Below are 17,907 nucleotides of genomic sequence, written 5' to 3'. Positions count from 1 at the left end.
CATACCAATTTACTTGATGACGGCTGTACCGTAATACTACTCCGTTTCCCTTCTAGTTACAAAGTCGAATTCCTGCTCTCTACAGTCGTTGTTATATGAACTGATCTTCGTAGACAAAAACGCCTTATAATTAGTCGAACAAATTCCAGAGCGTGTCCAAAGACCTAAATAAACACGTGTTCCAAAGTTTGGATGGGTAGGAATAGGTATCAACAATCAGCGGTGTGCAAAACAGGAGTACTATACTTAATGAAAACAAACAAAAAACACCACATCACATAACTCGACTCAATCCGTGAAACTTGAGGGATAAAACATGAATTTCTCGTTGAAAAAAAACACAATTCTTGTGACTGTTGAAGTTCAAATTTATTTATGTACACGCAAATCTTAATCATTATGTTTCACTGACAAAGTGTCTCCACTATTCACACTCGATAGTCGGTATACATGTATAATGTAACCTTTACCATTCAGAAGTTTTAACATGCAAAATCCGACGATAAAGTTAATATACTAAATAGTTTTTACAACTGCAATGTGATTTTTTAAAAAATGCAAACCCAAACACACAGTTGGGATTTTTGACACCTATATTCACTTTAATTCCGCACTCGGGTACAGAAACAGACAGTGTTGCTTTTAATCAGACGACTTCATCGGACTTTTGGTGTGGTAGACGATTGTTTCCAGGGTAACGTGCCAACTACGCCAGTTATTTGGGGCCCCTATAGAAATTTTCTACTGATTTGTTCACATAATTACGGACACTATCTTCGAAGTGTTTGTCTTTCTCTCGCCCACTCTGGCCGAGGTTCTCATACAGAATGCCGCCCTGATGCCTTTCCGGAACTGCTGGTTCGTCATGGTGTAGATGATTGGGTTAACGCACGAGTTGCACACGGCCAGGATGACGCCGAAGTGGTACAGAGGCGACGTGAAGCTCAACTGGACGCCGAACGAATACAACAAGAACATGAACTGGTCCGGAAACCAACACAGGGCAAATGTGCAGACGAAGGCGAGGAGGGTCCGTGCAAGGGTCTGGGTGGCCCGAAGCTGCCACATTTTACGGCGCTCAATCGGTTGTAGGAGTAGGTCGGAGGAACCTGTTGAATAGGGCAGAGAAAAGCACATGTAGATGTTGTCGTCATTCTTATGAAGGTAAAACCATCAACACCAGATTCTTTAGTTTCGTGAACGGATATAGCTGACCGTTATTTTGATAAAAAAAAGCAAAATCATACGTGGAAACAACAGTTGACTACAAGAAAGGCTATGTTCTGCAAAGTTGTTCAAGCTTGGTATGATATTTTGAACATCTTTTTTTTTAACTGGGGCAGGTCGTGGTTGCTGCGTGACATACACGAACAAAGCTACACGTACTAAGAGCCACGCCATTTTTTAATTGGTACTGAATTTACATGAACCAACAACATGCGCGCAGTGAGGGTGCACTGTGCAAACTATCAACACTTACCGATGCGTCCATTTAGTATCCGCATCTGCTTCTTGAGCGTGGAGATGACTTTCACTTGTGCACACACCATTAGCACAAATGGCGCCAACAAGTTGGCCGTAAAGTTGAAAAGCCCTATTCCAGCTCGCCAGCCAGAGGTGGGCCAACCAAGAAAACGACATCCAAGCGCTGCATCTTCGTCGTACAGAAACACGATAAAGGATTTGCACAGTGCAGCGAGGATCCAGCACGACATGATAATGAGAAGTTTGTTTCGCCTGCTGCCGAAGACCTTCTTGTATCGGTGAGGATGGATGATGGCCACGAAGCGCTCTAGATTAACGGTGACCAGACTAAAGACGGATGTCAAAGCGCAGACCCAGAAGAGGTATTCTCCCGTGTACACTCGGCAGCGGAGCTGGCCCCAAAAGTCTGGCTTCGGCGACAAAGGTCGGATTAACGGTAAAACGATCTTTGAGGGGATGACCAACATGCACACCCCTAAATCGACCACGGATAGGTGTACCAGGAAGTCACTAGTGTTGGACCGGAGGGATCGTACACGGAGCAGCACGATGCAGACCAGCAGATTCCCGATGAGTCCCACCGCACAAATCACGCTGAACGCGGCCAACACCACCATACCTAAAGCGTTGGCCTCGTTAGAATCATCGGGGAAATTTTCTGGTGGTATTGAGGAGCTCTGATTGCAATGAGTGTCACTAAAATTTCCATCCATTTGAAGCCACGTTAAGTTACTCTCCGTCCTCCAAGTACCTGGGGCAAGAACCAACTGTGGTTATTCAAAGATACTTTTAATGGCACGAGGCAATGGCATCAACATGTAATTACTTCCATGCAAGTACAAAATGCATCCATCGATCACAAGACTGAATAGCGATAGCAGCGGAACGCCCCAAACAGTCGCCTCAGTCCACGTCCTTCAAACATTACGCTCTGACCTGGGCCTCAAAACAAATACTTTGCTCTGTTTGATCACAATCATTCAAACAGTCAGACAGGCAATTGGCAAGCAGGCGAATCAGGGAACTTTCGTTTAAGAATAAATGAAAGATAGTCACAATCGATCTGAGAGTACGTTAAAAAAGATAGCAAACGTGGAGGAAAGTCCAGTCCTCCTCTAATCACGAGGAAGTGCACGTCAAACAGAACAGGTCGGGCTCTTAGATGGTACGATAGGACAGAGACTTAAAGTCACGTACACTGTGTACACAGTTTTATTAGCATTGGTTGAGCGCTAATCAAAACTTTGACCGGTGAAGCAGCATTAGCTTGAGTGATGGGGATGACGCAAAGCATGCCTCCCATCCCTCTCGTGTATGCCCTGCACGGGTGCTCCCATTTGGGTAATATTATCGTCCCAAAACCACCCAAGGAAGGAACGAACGAACCAAAACCGCGGGGTTCCAGTGGTGTACTTTACAGTTTAGGCCTAAGTCTATCGGCCCCTTGGTTCTCCTGAAGAAACTGCACTCTTTGGCATCTGTGAACTGGGTCGAAGTGTGTAGATCAAAATGGATGAATCATCGAATGTTTTTCTGTTTCATTTAGATTTTCCAATCGCAACATACAACGCATGGACCGAGAGAGTCAGATGCATTTTCTCAGGTTCTTTTACTTTAATTAACTATGTACATCCACACATCAACATAACGATTGTTCATTTAGCTCCAACTCTTGTAGACAGGGTCACCATTCCCGACGTAGCCGTGGTCCCATCAACCACTTGGGCCGACTGTTTCTCCATTCCGAATGCCATCCTGATTCCTATCCGGAACTGCTGGTTGGTCATGGTGTAGATGATCGGATTAACGCATGAATTGCACACAGCCAGAATGACGCCAAAGTGGTAAACGGGCGAGGCGAAGCTGAATTGGACGCCCAGGTTGTACAGCAGGAACATGAATTGGTTAGGTGCCCAGCAGGCGGCGAATGTCAGACCAAAAGCCAGGAGGGTACGTACCAGGATCTGGGTCACCCGAAGCTGCCACATTTTACGACGGTCAGTTGGGTTGAGATCCAAGATGGCTGTGATAACGAGAAAATACGACCTTTATTTAGACGTCCCATATTTGAAAAATGTGCTCATCAGCGTTAGATAGTGCACTCTCTATGTAGTAACTGTACAGGTGGCCTGCAAGTCTGATTTCGTCTCATGGCAAAAGGCAAAAACAGCGCTTTTATGACTAAACCGATAATTGAAATCATTTCCTCTGAACACAGACGTGTGGTGTTGATGATTTAATCGAAATAAAATAGTTGTTAATATAACAAGGCAATAAGACAGCAAAACTCACCAGTTTGAGCGGTCAGTGCTTTCGCTTGCTTCTTCAGTGTTGATATGACTTTCCACTGCACAGAAATCATTAGCACGAATGGGGCGAAGAGATTGAACGTGAAGTTACACACGCCAATAGCCGCCTGAACACCTTTGCTCGGCCAGCCCAGAAAGCGACACCCGGATGCTGGATCTTCCTCGTACAGAAACAAAATAAAGGATTTGGTAAGAAAAGCCAGGATCCAACAAGAGACAATCATGAGGAACTTGTTTCGAGTGGCGAAGATCCTCTTATATTCGTGGGGGTGGACGATAGCAGCGAAGCGCTCTAGGTTCACCATGATCAGGTTGAAGACCGACGTCACCGCACAGGCCCAGAACAGGTACTGGCTGACGTACAGCCGGCACCGGAACTGGCCCCAGATGGTTGGATTCGGGGGCGGGGACTGACTCAGTGGGGGCAAGATCTTGTAGGGAATGACCAGCACGCACACCATCAAATCTACCAGGGATAGGTGCACCAGGAAATCGCTGGTGTTGGACCGGAGGGATCGCACACGAAGCAGGACAATGCAAACCAGGAGATTCCCGGTGACTCCTACCACGCATATTACACCATATAGGGCCAAGACCAAATCACTGCCTGCCACCTTGTCCACGCCCCAGTCGTTAGTTGGCGCGTCTCCGTCGCCTGAATCATTGGATGAGTCCTCAAGAGTTCCAGTGGTGAATAGAGAATGCGGCGTTGTTCTGCTTTGGTCCATTTTACCGGATTATGGTTTGAGATACTAAAACCGTCAGTCCGGACAGCTTCCAGATGTCTTTGATCTCTTATGTAAAAGTCAAAGCTCCCGTTCATGTATCATACATAGAATAAACAAAAGAGACAAGTACCAAAAGCACATTAAAAGAAATTATGACGAATACTGACAGACAACCGAAGTTTACATTGGTCGGCCCTATTTGAAAGGGAGCAACACTCGTAGCTTCAAACAAAAGCCACCAAGTCCATAGCAAATAAATTTGAAGATTTATAATACACACCAAGCCTTTGGACAATATGTAGTTATAATATTATCCTTTTGAATAAACTCTCCGACTGCGCATGTGCACTCGTGACTAAAAGCTATGCAATGTCAGTGGGCCAGCCAATCAAAATTGGGGGGGCCGTGTCCGCGTGGGATGCACCGAGAGTGATCTAGTGAAACAGACAGGCCCGAAAGCGAAGAGTGCTTTTCTCTCCGAGTCTCGTCTCGAAAACAAGATGATTTTTGCCAGAAATGATTGAATTTCGCAGAAAATGGGTCCCCTCGGAGCAGAGACCTATATCGTGCACTCTGAAACGAACGCTACATTATCCGCACTTCACACAACGCGGTAATTGCTGGGCCGAATAAATGGGTCGAGAAATTTCACAGTATAGATGAGGTTCTGTTCTCCCCCCCTTTTTCATTAATGTATTTCAACAGCCAGACTGGAAATGACACAGCATTTATACAGGGGCAACAAAATTGTTGGTTTTACCAAATAACTGCTTAGGGTTTGTCATCCTTATACATTGTATGAAATATTAAAAAAAGACTATAAATTTTATCAGAAACTGTCTTCTTTTAATAGCCACGAGTGATTGACAAAAACGTAGGATAGTACACACTATCTATAGACAATGAGTCTGTCTTTTTTCTGAATTACAATTGAAATTGCTGAGCCAAACGCCAGGACCTGGTCTCTTTACAAGAGAGGACTTTTCTTACAATCTCAATTAATCCTACCGTGAAGGCTGGCCTTTCTGACGTAAAGGCGGCACACTGAATTGACTGAGCTTATCAAAGTAAAAGAAGGGAAGGGAAAGCAAAACAGGAAGTCAAGGTGTACCACAGAGAGATGACATTTCATTAAATTAGTTCGCTGGTGAGCAGATCGTCACTGATTGATTGCAAACCAAATAGATCGAATACACGCAAGCCACGAGAGATCTCTGCGTTGGACATTCGCCTTGAATTGTACTCTGAGTAGCTTCAGGCGTCACTGACGAATTGCACTAAAGAAATTCCAATCTGTTTGTTGGAGCGGAAATTACCTTACCCTTGTCACATGTACTTGCCAGGAACTAACGAACGAATCAGGGCATGTTTCATTCTTTTGTGTCAGGCTACTCCCGAGGGTTTTAATATTAAAGATAAAAACCGACAGTGGATAATTCCAGAGCTATTGGCAATCTCTTTCTCCACATGTTCACAATCAGAAGAATTTCTGTAAAGGGCCTTATATGGGTATCCCCAGTTTTTTTTACTGTCGCTTCCTGGAAAACACTACATTGCTGCAAGGAAAAAAAAGAGAGGGAAAAAAAAACAGTACACGAAGCTGCTGTGGAATTCAGTTTAAATTTTGACTGGTAACGGAAGGCAGACAGAAAAGTCACATTGTAATTAAAGTTAAAGAAATCGAGAAAGATGCCCCCGTACAAGGCTGTGACGAAGCGTCGATTTCGACAAGCATATCTAAACGAAATTTCCCTTTACGCCTTTGGCCACTTGATTAGGACATCACTGGGAACCACACAGCAGGCGTGACCGAAACGCGCCGTGGACAGAGATTTCAAGCCTCGCACCCACGACATGGCCACGGGATCGAAGCACTCGACATTAGGTAGGGGATCTTCGTTTTCGTCCTCCATGCCTCCAATGATGTAGGCTTTGTCCCCTAAACACCCAAAAAGATGATAGATATCAGTCTCAATGATACAGATACAAAATTTTCCTTGAGTTGTGTAGAAATGGGTCTTTGAAAATGGTAGTCATCTCTTTGAATAGCTGTGAAGCGCAGCGGAGCAGTGAAAGAGGCTTGACTACTCTCTAAATTCCAAAGAGTGAATATTCACTCTATTCGAGTGAAAACTCAACCCCTCCTGTTGAAATCAAGGACCAGACGAAATGGAGTGAAATTTCTTCAGTCCAAAAAATTGAAATTTCACTCGAGCTACCTCCGGAAGGCGCTTTTTTCAGCCTTTTTTCAGTCTAAATTCAGAGTGATCTTCACTCCAAAACGTCTTGTCCTTGCAAGTTGGAGGTACAATCAACACGAAGCCATTATAAGTCCGCGGTAGCTTTGATTTCGCAAGCGCACCACGCATCTCGCTACGTGTTTTCTCTGCATCTGTCCCGTAACAAAACAATGACACTGATTATATCACCTTTGATGGCGTGTGTGTAAATATAGCCACCCTTTACAGCGTCTTAATCCTGTTAAAGCCGGCTGTATATTAAGTAAGATACAATGTTGGGTATAGAACGGTTTGTTTTCTCATTCTGTGCAAAATGTTCTAATTATTTAATGCTGCATGGTGTCACCTGCATTAGCCTTCTAGAGGTATGGCGGATACAATGGGGGGGAGTGCTGTTTGGTTTGGGTAAAATCCTTTGTGTTTGCTCCAATTTTACCCACTTCGATTACCGCCCTCCTATCGTGTGCGCCATGCATTTAAAAGCTAATGTAATAAAGCCATGACGAGTGGACGGGATTAACAGTAATAAATATAGCAAAACGGCGTTTGCGGTGGTCAGTGTGTTCTTGGGGCAAGAACCCTGAAATTAATTTCGGACCCGAACTCGGCAAAATGGAGAAATAACAAGATACGCCGGTAGTTACCTAGAGTAACCGTGTTTGCATCGTGACGGCCCTGCCAGAGGTCGGCCACAAAATCCCAATCCTCACTGCTCTCGTTGTACGTCTCTATCGTGGACACTGATTGGCTCTTCTCGTCGGAGGCGCTGGAATCCCCGACGAATCCGCCAATCATGTACAATTTGTTTGCAATCTCTAGAAGGCTCGCGTGACAGCGTGGGACACGGAGAGGTGTCATGGAGCTCCATCTGGGAATAAAAAAAATAAGCAGGGAAAATACCGAATAAAAGAAGCCGCATCTTAAATTCTGTCCTACTTTTGCAGGAACATGCTCATAGAAACTAAAGAATTAAATTGTAAACATTGATGTTTGTTGGATATGAATACACATGAAACATATGTCAAGACGTGAACATTGGTGGACTGCGTCTGTGACTACTTGAACTATGCAACAATGCACATTCATTCTTCAGAGAAAACGAGGCTGACTGGGAGACCGATTTAACAAGTGTTTTTATTTTATTAGCCCTGTGTCTTGACAGGGTTAATATTCAGGAATCATTGACGTCTACGCATCCCACCTACTCGTTTCGAAACGGATTGTAACAAATGACGTCTCTGGGAACCGCCGACGCTTCGGCCAGTTGCTCTTCAGGGAAACCGCCGGCTACCCAGATTCGGCCGCGGTAAACCGTGACCGCCACGCCGTACCGCGCCGATGGCAGGGGTGCCACGTAGTGCCATCGGTCAGAGTTCGGTGAGTAACACTCAACAGTAGCTAGCGTTCTGGGTAGGAGGAAAGGGGTTTCCGGTTAAATTTAGTACCGAAAATAGGGCGCGTTATTTGAATCTCATTTTGCACTATATGTCGACAAGAGAAACAGTGCATCCATCAGTAGCACAGCTAAGTAAGGCTGGGGAGTTGCAGGGTCTGCAAACTGAGAAGCTGATGGATCCAAAATCAGGACACGAAATTGATTATAAGTACAAGACCAGGGTGCTGAATAAAAATGGAAAAAAGGTAAATAATGTGAAACACAATTTCCCCAAATAAAAAAGTTATCTTTTGATTGACTTCATCGCACAGCCTGTTTTAATTCAATCTGAACTGGGCATAGATGGGACTTAAGTTCCATTTTTGTCACTAGAAAAGATAGCCTGGCTACATGGCTGCAATGCATTGTTAAGTACCTGCTCAGAGTTGTGCCTGCTGCCACCAAGTGTTTCAGTGAACCGTTGGCTGTATCGTCACATGATTGACTGTTTTATGTGACAGCTTTTGTCATTTACTTGGCCTTTGTCCTTGAAACAACTCCAGCAGCTATCTCTTCATGCTTCTATTGTACACGTCACTATCCCAAATGTGCATGTAGACAGAAATTCTAACCAGAATGCCTATTGGTTTTACATAGGCCTTTTACATCTGTGAGAGTGGAGAATTGTTTACCGCCCTTCTTGATCTTGACCACCGACCACATACAGCTGGCCAAATAGCGCGGTGACTTCGTGAAATATCCGGGCGGAGTTCATGGGATGCGCCTCGCTCCATTTACCAATCCGGATGTCATATTTTAACACAGAATTCACGGGTTTCAGAAACTCCTCGCCCTCCGAATGTGGATCGGACCCTCCTGTTGAATAAACGCAACTTGGGTGATCTTTGACTACACAACGGATTTGAAATTAATTGGTATCGAGGTTTGATGCCGACGACCTTGGATTATAAACTTACCAACGACGTAAACGAAACCGTTGAGAAAATGCACCACGTGGTGATTCCGCGGAGCCGGCATTCGCTCCAGTTCGTGCCATTCGTTCTTGTCCAATAGGAACGCTTCTACCATCCGGCCTGCGATTTCTGATTCCCCGCTTTTGGCAACACCACCAACAGCGAGGATGACGTCCGGTTTCTGCCTTCTCTCCATCAGTTTAGTGACAGGCCACGCCACTGGTCCGCTGGTTAGTGCTTTTGGGTTGGACGCTGTGATTCGGTAGTCGCTGGTAAGACGGGGAGCGTGGAAATGGGTGGCGAATTTGCGAGGGGATGTTGGCGTTTTCATGTTGCTTAGAGTCAAAGATTTGCCATCTTTTGTATCTGGCTGGAATGAAACAATTTATACAAAATTAGATTACTCTTAAATATCTAGTTTGGTCTAAATTAAAGGCGGTGATACAATAAAAGTACATCCACCTTTATTCCTTATAATAATTAATAGATTACTTATGAATCATTAGACAGCAATGATTAGATTAATAACTCTACAGTATAAAGGATAAGACAATTTGTTTCATGTGTGCTGAACCTGAATAACTAATCAACAGTAAAAGCTTTCATAATTATGTTGAACAGACCACTGGCAAGGGGATAGGACTAGACGTGTCTCGTTGCGGCTTTGGGCTTGAATCGCCGACAGTAGGTGATGATTGGACGATAATAGCTTTCCTCACTTCATCCGGTTCACCCTCAAGTGGCTGATGGAAAAATGTTAAGACTCTCTCTCACAAAGCTTAAACAACTACTCCATTTAAAGACAAAATTTGTTTGACACATTGAAATTTGATGAACATTGGATTTTTTTCTGCACTGGCACTTCTTCTACGGTGGCTGGTCTCCGCCAGGAATACTTTTTTTTTTTAATTTTACGGCGTTATAACGCCCTATTACGACGTAATAACGCTCTCCGGCGTCCATGCAATAGTACACGTGACTCCGCTTATGCGCATAGTATTTGCAGTTACTGTGGCCATCCTTGGACGGTTCGGATCTTGCAAGGTATGTGATAAATACAGTGGCTGGTCTCCGCCAAGAAGAAACTTTATGTTACGGCGTTATAACGCCCCAATACGGCGTTATAACGCCCCAATAAGGCATTATAACGCCCTATTAAGGCGTTATAACGCCCTATTAGACCTGCCGCCCAGGCTTTATATCCATGTTATTACTGAGCATCAGGACTACCTGCAGACAAAGGCGCCGTAATATAGTGTTTATTACGCCTAAAATTAGGGCGTTATAACGCCGTAAAATAAAAAAGTGTATTCTTGGCGGAGATCAGCCACCGTACATTTAGGAAGAATGAAAAAAAATTGTGGGAAGTTCAAACATTGACCAACGTTAATGGTATCAACCTGTGAGGATTTATGGTTTCATTATAAATCTGGATGTAAAAAAACACAAAATGTCAATTCATATATTCAAGTTAATCACCTTTAGCTTTTTCCAAGTAGTTTCAATCGAACTTTGCTGCTTTAAGGTGGGCTTTGTGACGTTTGTGTCGCTGATTGGTCGGAAAGAATCCCAGCTTGTTAATGTTGACTTTTGGGATGGAAACGATTGCTCAATAATTTGTGCCTCTTTTAATCTTGTCTCCGCGTCATTTCTCTGAAGTGTGTAAAAGTGAAAATGAGAAGAAAAAACCACAATTACTTTTTTAAATTCAGTTGTTTAAAAGTCCTGCCTTCTTTTCAGGAAATGCCAGGGAAAAAATAAAACCTTCAATGCAACACTCACTTGTTTCAAAGCAGGACCCACTAAAGCAGCCTCCGGATGTTCGTCAGATTCTGCGGCGTGTCGCTCGCCCATGTACTGGGAGGGTTTAGGTGACGAAGAAGGCACAGAGGAAGATGTTGACTGGTTAATGACCTTTGTCTTCTTTACGTCCTCATCTGTTACGCTCTGAAGTGGCAAAAAGGTTCAAACGGTTAATTCCGATTACCATTTTGTGCTAAATACGTATGCTTTACCCATTTAGCAACTAGATCAATATGGTGACGACAAAGTGTTTTATTTCATGAATAAACACAATAGGCCTACGGGAGACCAAACACAAGAATGTTCTTTCCGTTTTCCCTCACCAATGCTGGTGCATCTTCCTGTGCTTCAGTTGTTATGTCCTCTGCCGTCGACCCTACATGTGCATTGGCGCTTGCAGCTGGCGGGGAATGCCGCTTTATGTGAACTGGCATGACCCTCGACCTCACTTCCGGTATTTGCATTAAGTCGTTATCCATCTCGATGTGTTTTGCGAGTTCATCAGATGGAATCTGATGCAATCGCACCTGCCTCATGATCACGGGAGCGCTCTTGATCCCCTCCTCCCCGTTGGCATGGATCCAGTTTTTGGCGGCCGTGAGGACGTCCAATTCGCTGGAAACGTTCAGGCTATCGTCTGCCAGGAGACTTGCTATCGCATCAGCAGGGCACTGCCGAAACTCTCTCGTGCGGCTGACGGCCAGGAAATTTTCCGTGACAAATTTGTGAATCCTGACTGAGAGCAACGTTAAGTGGGCCTGAGTGGCGGCAGACAAGGCGGTGAGGCAATTTTCGATGTCGTAGCTTTGAAGGAACTCTTGTGCTAGTTGAACAACCCGAGTAACCTTGAGGGCGCATGCAACTTGCAGTGTCTCGCAAACGGATGCCCACGTCAGCTCCATTTCAGCGGTGTACATATAATGCAGTATTTTTCTAAATCCAGAGACTGAAACCAGACTTCCCAGCGTTACTCTGTACGGAGAAGCGACGGGACCTGTCTGTCTTCTCAGCAGCAATCGCAGGAAAAAGTCGCTGTGTGTTGCCAACACAACTCCATGAGCAAGAAACTCTTCGCCGTCCGCGACGACAATGACGTCACACAGTTTCTCATTGGCCCAGAAAACGTAAAGCGTGTTCATACCATTGAGGGCGTGATGTACCACTGGGGATTGTTCGGTGGTTTTCGAGTTGTGCCGCTCACGACGTCGCTTTTTCTTCGCTGTTTGGTCATTTACATCTAAAGCGTACAATTCAAATAAAGAATAACTGGAAGCGGACATTGAAAAGGAATATAAGCCTCATCTAAATGGCCATGTGATTAAAGACGCTCGTCCAATCAGATGGCTGGAGCCTGGGAACAAAGGGAGAAACGAGTCCTTCGCCGAAATCATTGCCCTGCCCCTATTGAAAATTTTAAAATGTACACAATATATGCACGAGCCCCAGTTAATTTGCTTTAAGTACCTTCTTGAAATGAATGTAAGCATCCCTGGGTGCCCCTCAGAAATTTCACCTTAGTTATGCCGCAAGTGTTCATGAAGCCACAGGATAACGGCTACGGTCACTTTCCATAAACATTGTTACTATTGTTAGAGGTAATCAAAATATATAACAAAGATGTTTAAACAATTAAGGCTTCGTTCAAGCTGGTAATTCCTGCTGCCACGAGTATACCTCGTTGCCGAGTGACGAGGCGATAGGAGCGAACATAAGCATATCAAGTGAACACGATATGCTGTATTTTCAGGAGTAGGCCTACGTTGCAAATCCTACGTTGCTTTATATTTGAGTTTTCCTTTGTTTCACCAAAACATTTTGTTCAGTCCAATAACCTCCTACTAATCCTCCCCAGTCCTCTCTAATCGATGGCAACACACTCCTAAAGGTACCTTTGACAATGCCTCGTGCCCGCCGTTCAGCTGGTGGGTTTTCCCCAGGACTAACAGTGGCACGACAACCGCGTATCGGCTGTGTGAGCTCCGAAGCAGAATAGTAATCTTCGCTTCCGTCGCTCTCTGCTCCGTCCATATCTTAGCACAAAGGTTGACAAAGCCTGTAGGCCATCCTGGAAATTGGCGAAATCGGCTACCCGTCATTCAACATTTCTGTATCAACTGAAAAGACCAAGGCTGAAAATTCTGTTGAAGTTATGTTTGAACACATTAGCACAAACTGAATGCTAATTGTACCCATGAAACGAACTCTACATGTTTACAACAACATGTATCTGTTTTGTCTGATGTGCGTCCGTTTCCATGCGCACTGCATCATTCGCCAGGCCTGCGACGCAGCGCGTTTGCTGCCGGAGGTGCTTGAACAAGAGAGGGCGTTGTTTTGCCTAACATCGATATCGCCGTGCCCTAGGCCGTTTTCCAATACTCAACTTCGTCTCCGTCGGAGGCTTCGTGAAGGAAATCAAATCCACGCTTGTGGGCCTGAAGCGTTTAACTCAAATTAAAGTACTGTAATATTTGGCATTACCCCAGTCTTAGCCCATAGCCTGGAGGGCCAGGGGGACGCATTATTTTTTTTTTGGTCGACCATTTCAACGCTGGATTCCGAACCAACCAGTCTCCACCGGCAGGGCACGGATGTTGTTGAAAACTTCCCACAAACTTCGAAACAGTCAAATCATGAATTGTTTTCAATTGCATGTACATCAGCATTTGTAAATCTGCATACTTTCCTGAGCGCGGTCTTTTAAAAACGTTTAAGGATTCATTTCTTCGCAACGCGAACCCAAAAAAATTCTAGAAAAATATAAGACATCACTACCGGTACCACACAAGGAAAGAAATACACGTGGGTATACCCAGCAAGAAATGAGACTGAGAGGTACCCCCAAACTTGTCAAATCGCTATATACACTCTAGACTATTATTACCTAACAAATCCTCTGTTGATGTCTGAAAAGAATTCCTCAGATTCCAGTGAGACAAAGACCAACACAAAACGGGGGGGGGTCTCCCCGTCTCATATCTTGCTTAATTCATGTGTGGCGATGGTATTGAAAGGGAAAAGGGCACAGGGCTGCAGATACGGGCGTTGATGGGTTTCCTTCCATCGCGCAAAATCCCTGAACGTTGTTGGGGACAGGCTTTGCGTTTACTAAAGATCGAAGGTGATTTTTGCTCAGACAAAAGCTGTGTGATTTTGCGCAATTCTCTCCACTCAAAATTAATGACACGCGCGAAGCCTTTACCAGACACAGCGCATCCGGTTCGTGACTTCGTCATACTCGCGGACGCGCCACGATTTGCAGGCTGCCATTTGGTCCAATCGCTGAAGTTGCGCGTTAACTTCCGGTTCCATGTAAACGGCGATCAATGCACTATTTCGCAGGGGGCGTGGTTTAAACTAAAGTGACCTCACACTTTAACTATAAAACGAACCGATGTTTAATATCAGTCACGGAACACTGACTTGGGGTTACTTTGGTAACGAAAGAAGGAGTTGAGGTGGGACTAGGCACCATTAACTACAATAGTCTTTACGATTCAACACCTCAGAAGGCAGTATCAATTTAATAATCTTAACATAAATGTACACAAATACACGAATTTGCCAAATGTACAACAAGGGGCATACTGACCATCAGCAGAACAATTTCCAGTTTTTAGATTTCTCGTTTTGAGCACCCACTCTTCTGCGACAATGTTAAGTAGGCCTACGTGTAAAATTCATTACCACATTATCACTGTCATACATAAACACAGATAATTATATGTTACAATGGAAAATGGCCCGGAAAGTATATTAATGATTACTTTAAACACACTACAAACCCTTTGGTAGTTGAGTAATTTTCAAACGCTAATTACACAATGAGTATTTTACATTTACAGTATTTATATGGTATTGCTTTTTAATTATATGAACACTTAAAATACCTACAAGGACACAATACCACTTGGACACTTTGAAGTTATAAATTCAAAAACGTAATTGAAGCAATATGATCTTGCAGAATAAAAATCTTAAAATACAAAATTAAAACCGTCTCTAACCGTTTTGTTCGACGAGGAAATGTCAGCCTTATAAATGAAGAGCAAAGAGCTGAGCAGGTTAAGAACTTACTGAACGCAGTGGAATTTCCTAGATACCTGGCTACTGTGGAATTTTACAGGCAAACAGATTCCTTGTGCATCTCTTATGGAAGTGCCTTAGACCTAGTAGGGATATTACCAACCACTGCAAAAGCCGAGTTCAATGCCTAAAGACTATGCTACTGCCGCAATGTAAAGTGGATGTGTGGTGTCCTTTTTTAAAATTTTTTTTTTTACATTTTTGTACCAAACCAAGTTAACCACAGAGGCTGGTTGGTCGAGTGGGACTTTCTTAGTCTGCGAAATTTCCCTCGAATAGCATTTCAGGATATTCTTGTCACCTTTTCAAATAGCATCCTGTAGGTTTCACGGCTACAGGCAGGGCCGGATCCAGGATTTTCCAAAAGGGGAGGGGGGCGTGAACTAAAAGTTTAGGGTCACGGCCATAAAATTTAGGAGGTTAGATAAATGGAAGCATAAATGCTTTTTGTCCTTTTTTTTCTGTTTTACAATCTTGTCACATTTATGGGGCCTGGGTCCCCCTTTTTTCTTCTCTTTTTATTTATTCATTTTATATATTCATTTCTTTTGTGAAAACGGGGAGGGGGGGTGTGCCCCCATGCCCCTGGATCCGCCTCTTACAGGGACTACATGCAATTTCGAAGTAATCCACCTTCCTTTGTTTCCAATACGAATTATGCAACAGAAATAAATAAAATCAGCTGGGTCACACTGTTACAAAGATGTCCGTTTCAATTCCTTCAAAATTACCCAAATATTCAAGGTCCTACGTCCACAGAAGTATTAAGTCAATGCAAAGCTTTTCTCAATTTGTCAGTGGGCGGCAGATACTGGTTTGAACGTCTTAACAACTGCCAGGTTTATGTTGTTGCACAGTTTTCAGGTTTTATCTCTTCCAGGATAAACAGCACTTTGAAGTGTTCATTTTAAAGTTGAAACTCAGCACATAAAACGTGTGATCATTTTGCATCTTCAGGATTAAAAATTATATCATAACTTTGACTGATTATCATACATGTGATTCATTACATGGTGTCACAACAATTACACACCATATCCATTCACATTTTACCTAAACTTGAACATTTTGATGTTCCAATTTATACTAAACTAACATTCACATGCTGCAGCACAGTTTTATTAAAATACACAAATACACTTGGCTAATTTGTAACTTTGCTCACCCTTACTTCGTTGAACACAAGAAAAACTTACATTTCTTACAATAAATTAACTTACAATAAATTGGGATTGTATTTCCAACTACATTTCATGTGAAATGATATACTTTATTTTACATTTATTGCACTGTTTAAGGTAAGAAGTTCGCAATGTAATGTTTTGATAGTTGAAACAAAACCTTAAATATAATCTCTTGTGAGAAACGGAAGTGTTAAATAATAATTCACTGCTAAACTTTCACAGTGCACAACCCTTTCCAAGCACAGTGACAATTCTGAAAAGAAAATCAAAAAAATAAAAAGTGAAAAAAAATAATAAAACCAAAAATAAATTAACAAATAAAAAGGAGACTATATAGTTTTCCTTGAATTAATATAAAATTAGTAATTACTTGCCTCAATTCACACTTCAGTTGCTTGAAACTGTTTCAAGTTCCCCAAGCAAACAATGAGGAGGTACTGAGTGAAAAAGTCTGACTGGCTTAATATGTCTGGTAAGAGTCCACTCTCAGGTAAAGGATTCTTCAACATCAATGATATATAATTATAATCTATGTCCCATGATGATATGCCCTACCACTGCAAGGAGGGGTTCAAAGACAACAAAAATACAAGCAAAATATATGGAGAATTTGTTTAACCGCCAACAACAAACTTTCCAAAAATGTTCTTTTCTTTTGTCTTACAAATACTGGGGGGGATTTCCGAGACAGGCTGCTTTCTTGACAGCAAACTTTTCATCATCTTCTGTCCCTCATATCCTGAGAGGAACAAGCACAGATTTAAAACGCCAGCTTAAAAGCAGCTAGCTTCCATCAGTTCTGCTGTTTTAGGTTTGCCTCACGTGTGGCAAGGGTTGGAACTTTCAAAACGTTTTTCAGAATTATCTTATCTCAGATCTCTATTACTTACATACACTGTATCACGTAAATTATTGCTGTTGATTTTCAGGACCAATAGGAAACTGATAGATGTAACAGCCCACCTACCATGCAGTCTCTAAAAAGTTTCAAACCGAATTCAGAAAAATGAGTCATACTGATCCAACTCACAGGTCTCCAAAAATGTTGGCAAAAGTTTTCTTTAGATTCTTGAAAGTGTCCTCCTCTTCTGTGGGTGTGACTTTAGTTGGCAAGGGCGAGGTTCCATGAGCTGCGGCTCCTCCTTGAGCCATGTTCTTGGTCGGGGTGGCAGACTGGCTCTTTTGAGGTGTGGATGTAGGGGTTGTGCTCTTGGGTGTGCCAGGAGTCTGGGGACCAGATTTCTGAGGGCTGGGGTTGTTGGAGGTAACCAGGGGCCCCAGGAGATTTGATCCAGATGTAGTTTTGCTATCAGTGACAAGAAGAATAAACTGACAAGTGTATAAATCAAATAGAATAAATTATCAAAGGACTGGTGTCAGTTGGGGGTAAAGAGATATTCAGGTGGAATCTAGTGCAATCCTTAGTCAAAACACTAAATGCCAAGGAGGCAAAATGATGGGGGAGGGGCACATGACATAGATCTCTGTAGCAGAGGATGGCTGAGGGGTGGGGCAGGGAAGGGGTGGCAGCCCTGGCTGTGTTGATGACATGGCCCTGTGAAAGGTCTGCACAGGCTGATTAATTCATGAAAGCTCACTGGAAAGAAAATCTTGGAATGAATAAGACAACACAATCTTCTTTCCAGAAAGCAGGTTGTGCAAAGTATATGACACAACATGTTACATGTTGAAGGGTACTGACTGTCTTACTTAGTTAAGAGTA

General features: G+C 43.3%; 4 protein-coding genes across 11 annotated transcripts in view; all 4 read right to left on the bottom strand.

The window, feature by feature from the left end:
* Positions 1-344: 344 nt before the first annotated feature.
* LOC147799299 (somatostatin receptor type 4-like) lies at positions 345-2,198 on the bottom strand. The gene is made up of 2 exons (XM_087135690.1): positions 1,481-2,198; positions 345-1,109 (listed from the first exon to the last, which is right to left on the bottom strand). Exons 1-2 carry the CDS (start codon positions 2,196-2,198, stop codon positions 754-756), a joined length of 1,074 nt encoding a protein of 357 aa, XP_086991816.1. The 3' UTR covers positions 345-753.
* Positions 2,108-5,102, bottom strand: LOC110983704 (cholecystokinin receptor-like). Of its 2 annotated transcripts, XM_087135689.1 has the most exons (3): positions 3,778-5,102; positions 3,444-3,508; positions 2,108-2,236 (listed from the first exon to the last, which is right to left on the bottom strand). In XM_087135689.1, exons 1-3 carry the CDS (start codon positions 4,520-4,522, stop codon positions 2,210-2,212), a joined length of 837 nt encoding a protein of 278 aa, XP_086991815.1. In that variant the 5' UTR covers positions 4,523-5,102; the 3' UTR covers positions 2,108-2,209. The 2 variants fall into 2 exon arrangements, with proteins under 2 accessions (XP_086991815.1, XP_022098871.2); XM_022243179.2 differs by lacking the exon at positions 2,108-2,236 and having other exon boundaries at positions 3,076-3,508.
* Positions 5,103-5,346: 244 nt separating this feature from the next.
* LOC110983649 (uncharacterized) lies at positions 5,347-13,166 on the bottom strand. Of its 2 annotated transcripts, none has more exons than XM_087135687.1 (10): positions 12,804-13,166; positions 11,238-12,151; positions 10,894-11,058; positions 10,599-10,764; positions 9,735-9,856; positions 9,115-9,481; positions 8,830-9,013; positions 7,968-8,168; positions 7,407-7,630; positions 5,347-6,461 (listed from the first exon to the last, which is right to left on the bottom strand). In XM_087135687.1, exons 1-10 carry the CDS (start codon positions 12,940-12,942, stop codon positions 6,277-6,279), a joined length of 2,667 nt encoding a protein of 888 aa, XP_086991813.1. In that variant the 5' UTR covers positions 12,943-13,166; the 3' UTR covers positions 5,347-6,276. The 2 variants fall into 2 exon arrangements, with proteins under 2 accessions (XP_086991813.1, XP_022098763.2); XM_022243071.2 differs by having other exon boundaries at positions 9,735-9,854; positions 10,591-10,764; positions 12,804-13,165.
* Positions 13,167-14,403: 1,237 nt separating this feature from the next.
* LOC110983659 (synapsin-like) overlaps positions 14,404-17,907 on the bottom strand; it is a 180,044-nt gene continuing 176,540 nt past the window's right edge. For all 6 annotated transcript variants that reach the window (XM_022243092.2, XM_022243088.2, XM_022243089.2 and 3 more), the window contains one exon: positions 14,404-17,490. In XM_022243092.2, the coding sequence (XP_022098784.1) occupies positions 17,211-17,490 (280 nt within the window). In that variant the 3' untranslated portion in view covers positions 14,404-17,210. The remainder of the gene's footprint in view (positions 17,491-17,907) is intronic.

The sequence above is a fragment of the Acanthaster planci genome, linkage group LG04, assembly GCF_054643075.1.
Source record: "Acanthaster planci isolate LZ-2023a linkage group LG04, COTS_SCS, whole genome shotgun sequence".
Lineage (NCBI taxonomy): Eukaryota > Metazoa > Echinodermata > Asteroidea > Valvatida > Acanthasteridae > Acanthaster > Acanthaster planci.
Note: the sequence above shows the minus strand (reverse complement) of the source record. Positions and strands in the feature narration are given on the sequence as shown.

What these genes read in the sequence shown, in the direction of transcription:
- LOC147799299 (XM_087135690.1), bottom strand. Translation starts at nt 2,198, where the DNA reads ATGGATGGAAATTTTAGTGACACTCATTGCAATCAGAGCTCCTCAATA. An exon ending in GATACTAAATGGACGCATCG is followed by an intron (nt 1,110 to 1,480) that starts GTAAGTGTTGAT and finishes CCTATTCAACAG; the next exon opens with GTTCCTCCGACCTACTCCTA.
- LOC110983704 (XM_022243179.2), bottom strand. Translation starts at nt 4,522, where the DNA reads ATGGACCAAAGCAGAACAACGCCGCATTCTCTATTCACCACTGGAACT. An exon ending in AGCACTGACCGCTCAAACTG is followed by an intron (nt 3,509 to 3,777) that starts GTGAGTTTTGCT and finishes TCGTTATCACAG; the next exon opens with CCATCTTGGATCTCAACCCA.
- LOC110983649 (XM_022243071.2), bottom strand. Translation starts at nt 12,942, where the DNA reads ATGGACGGAGCAGAGAGCGACGGAAGCGAAGATTACTATTCTGCTTCG. An exon ending in TACAATCCGTTTCGAAACGA is followed by an intron (nt 7,631 to 7,967) that starts GTAGGTGGGATG and finishes TTTTATTCCCAG; the next exon opens with ATGGAGCTCCATGACACCTC. An exon ending in TGCAAACACGGTTACTCTAG is followed by an intron (nt 6,462 to 7,406) that starts GTAACTACCGGC and finishes TTGGGTGTTTAG; the next exon opens with GGGACAAAGCCTACATCATT.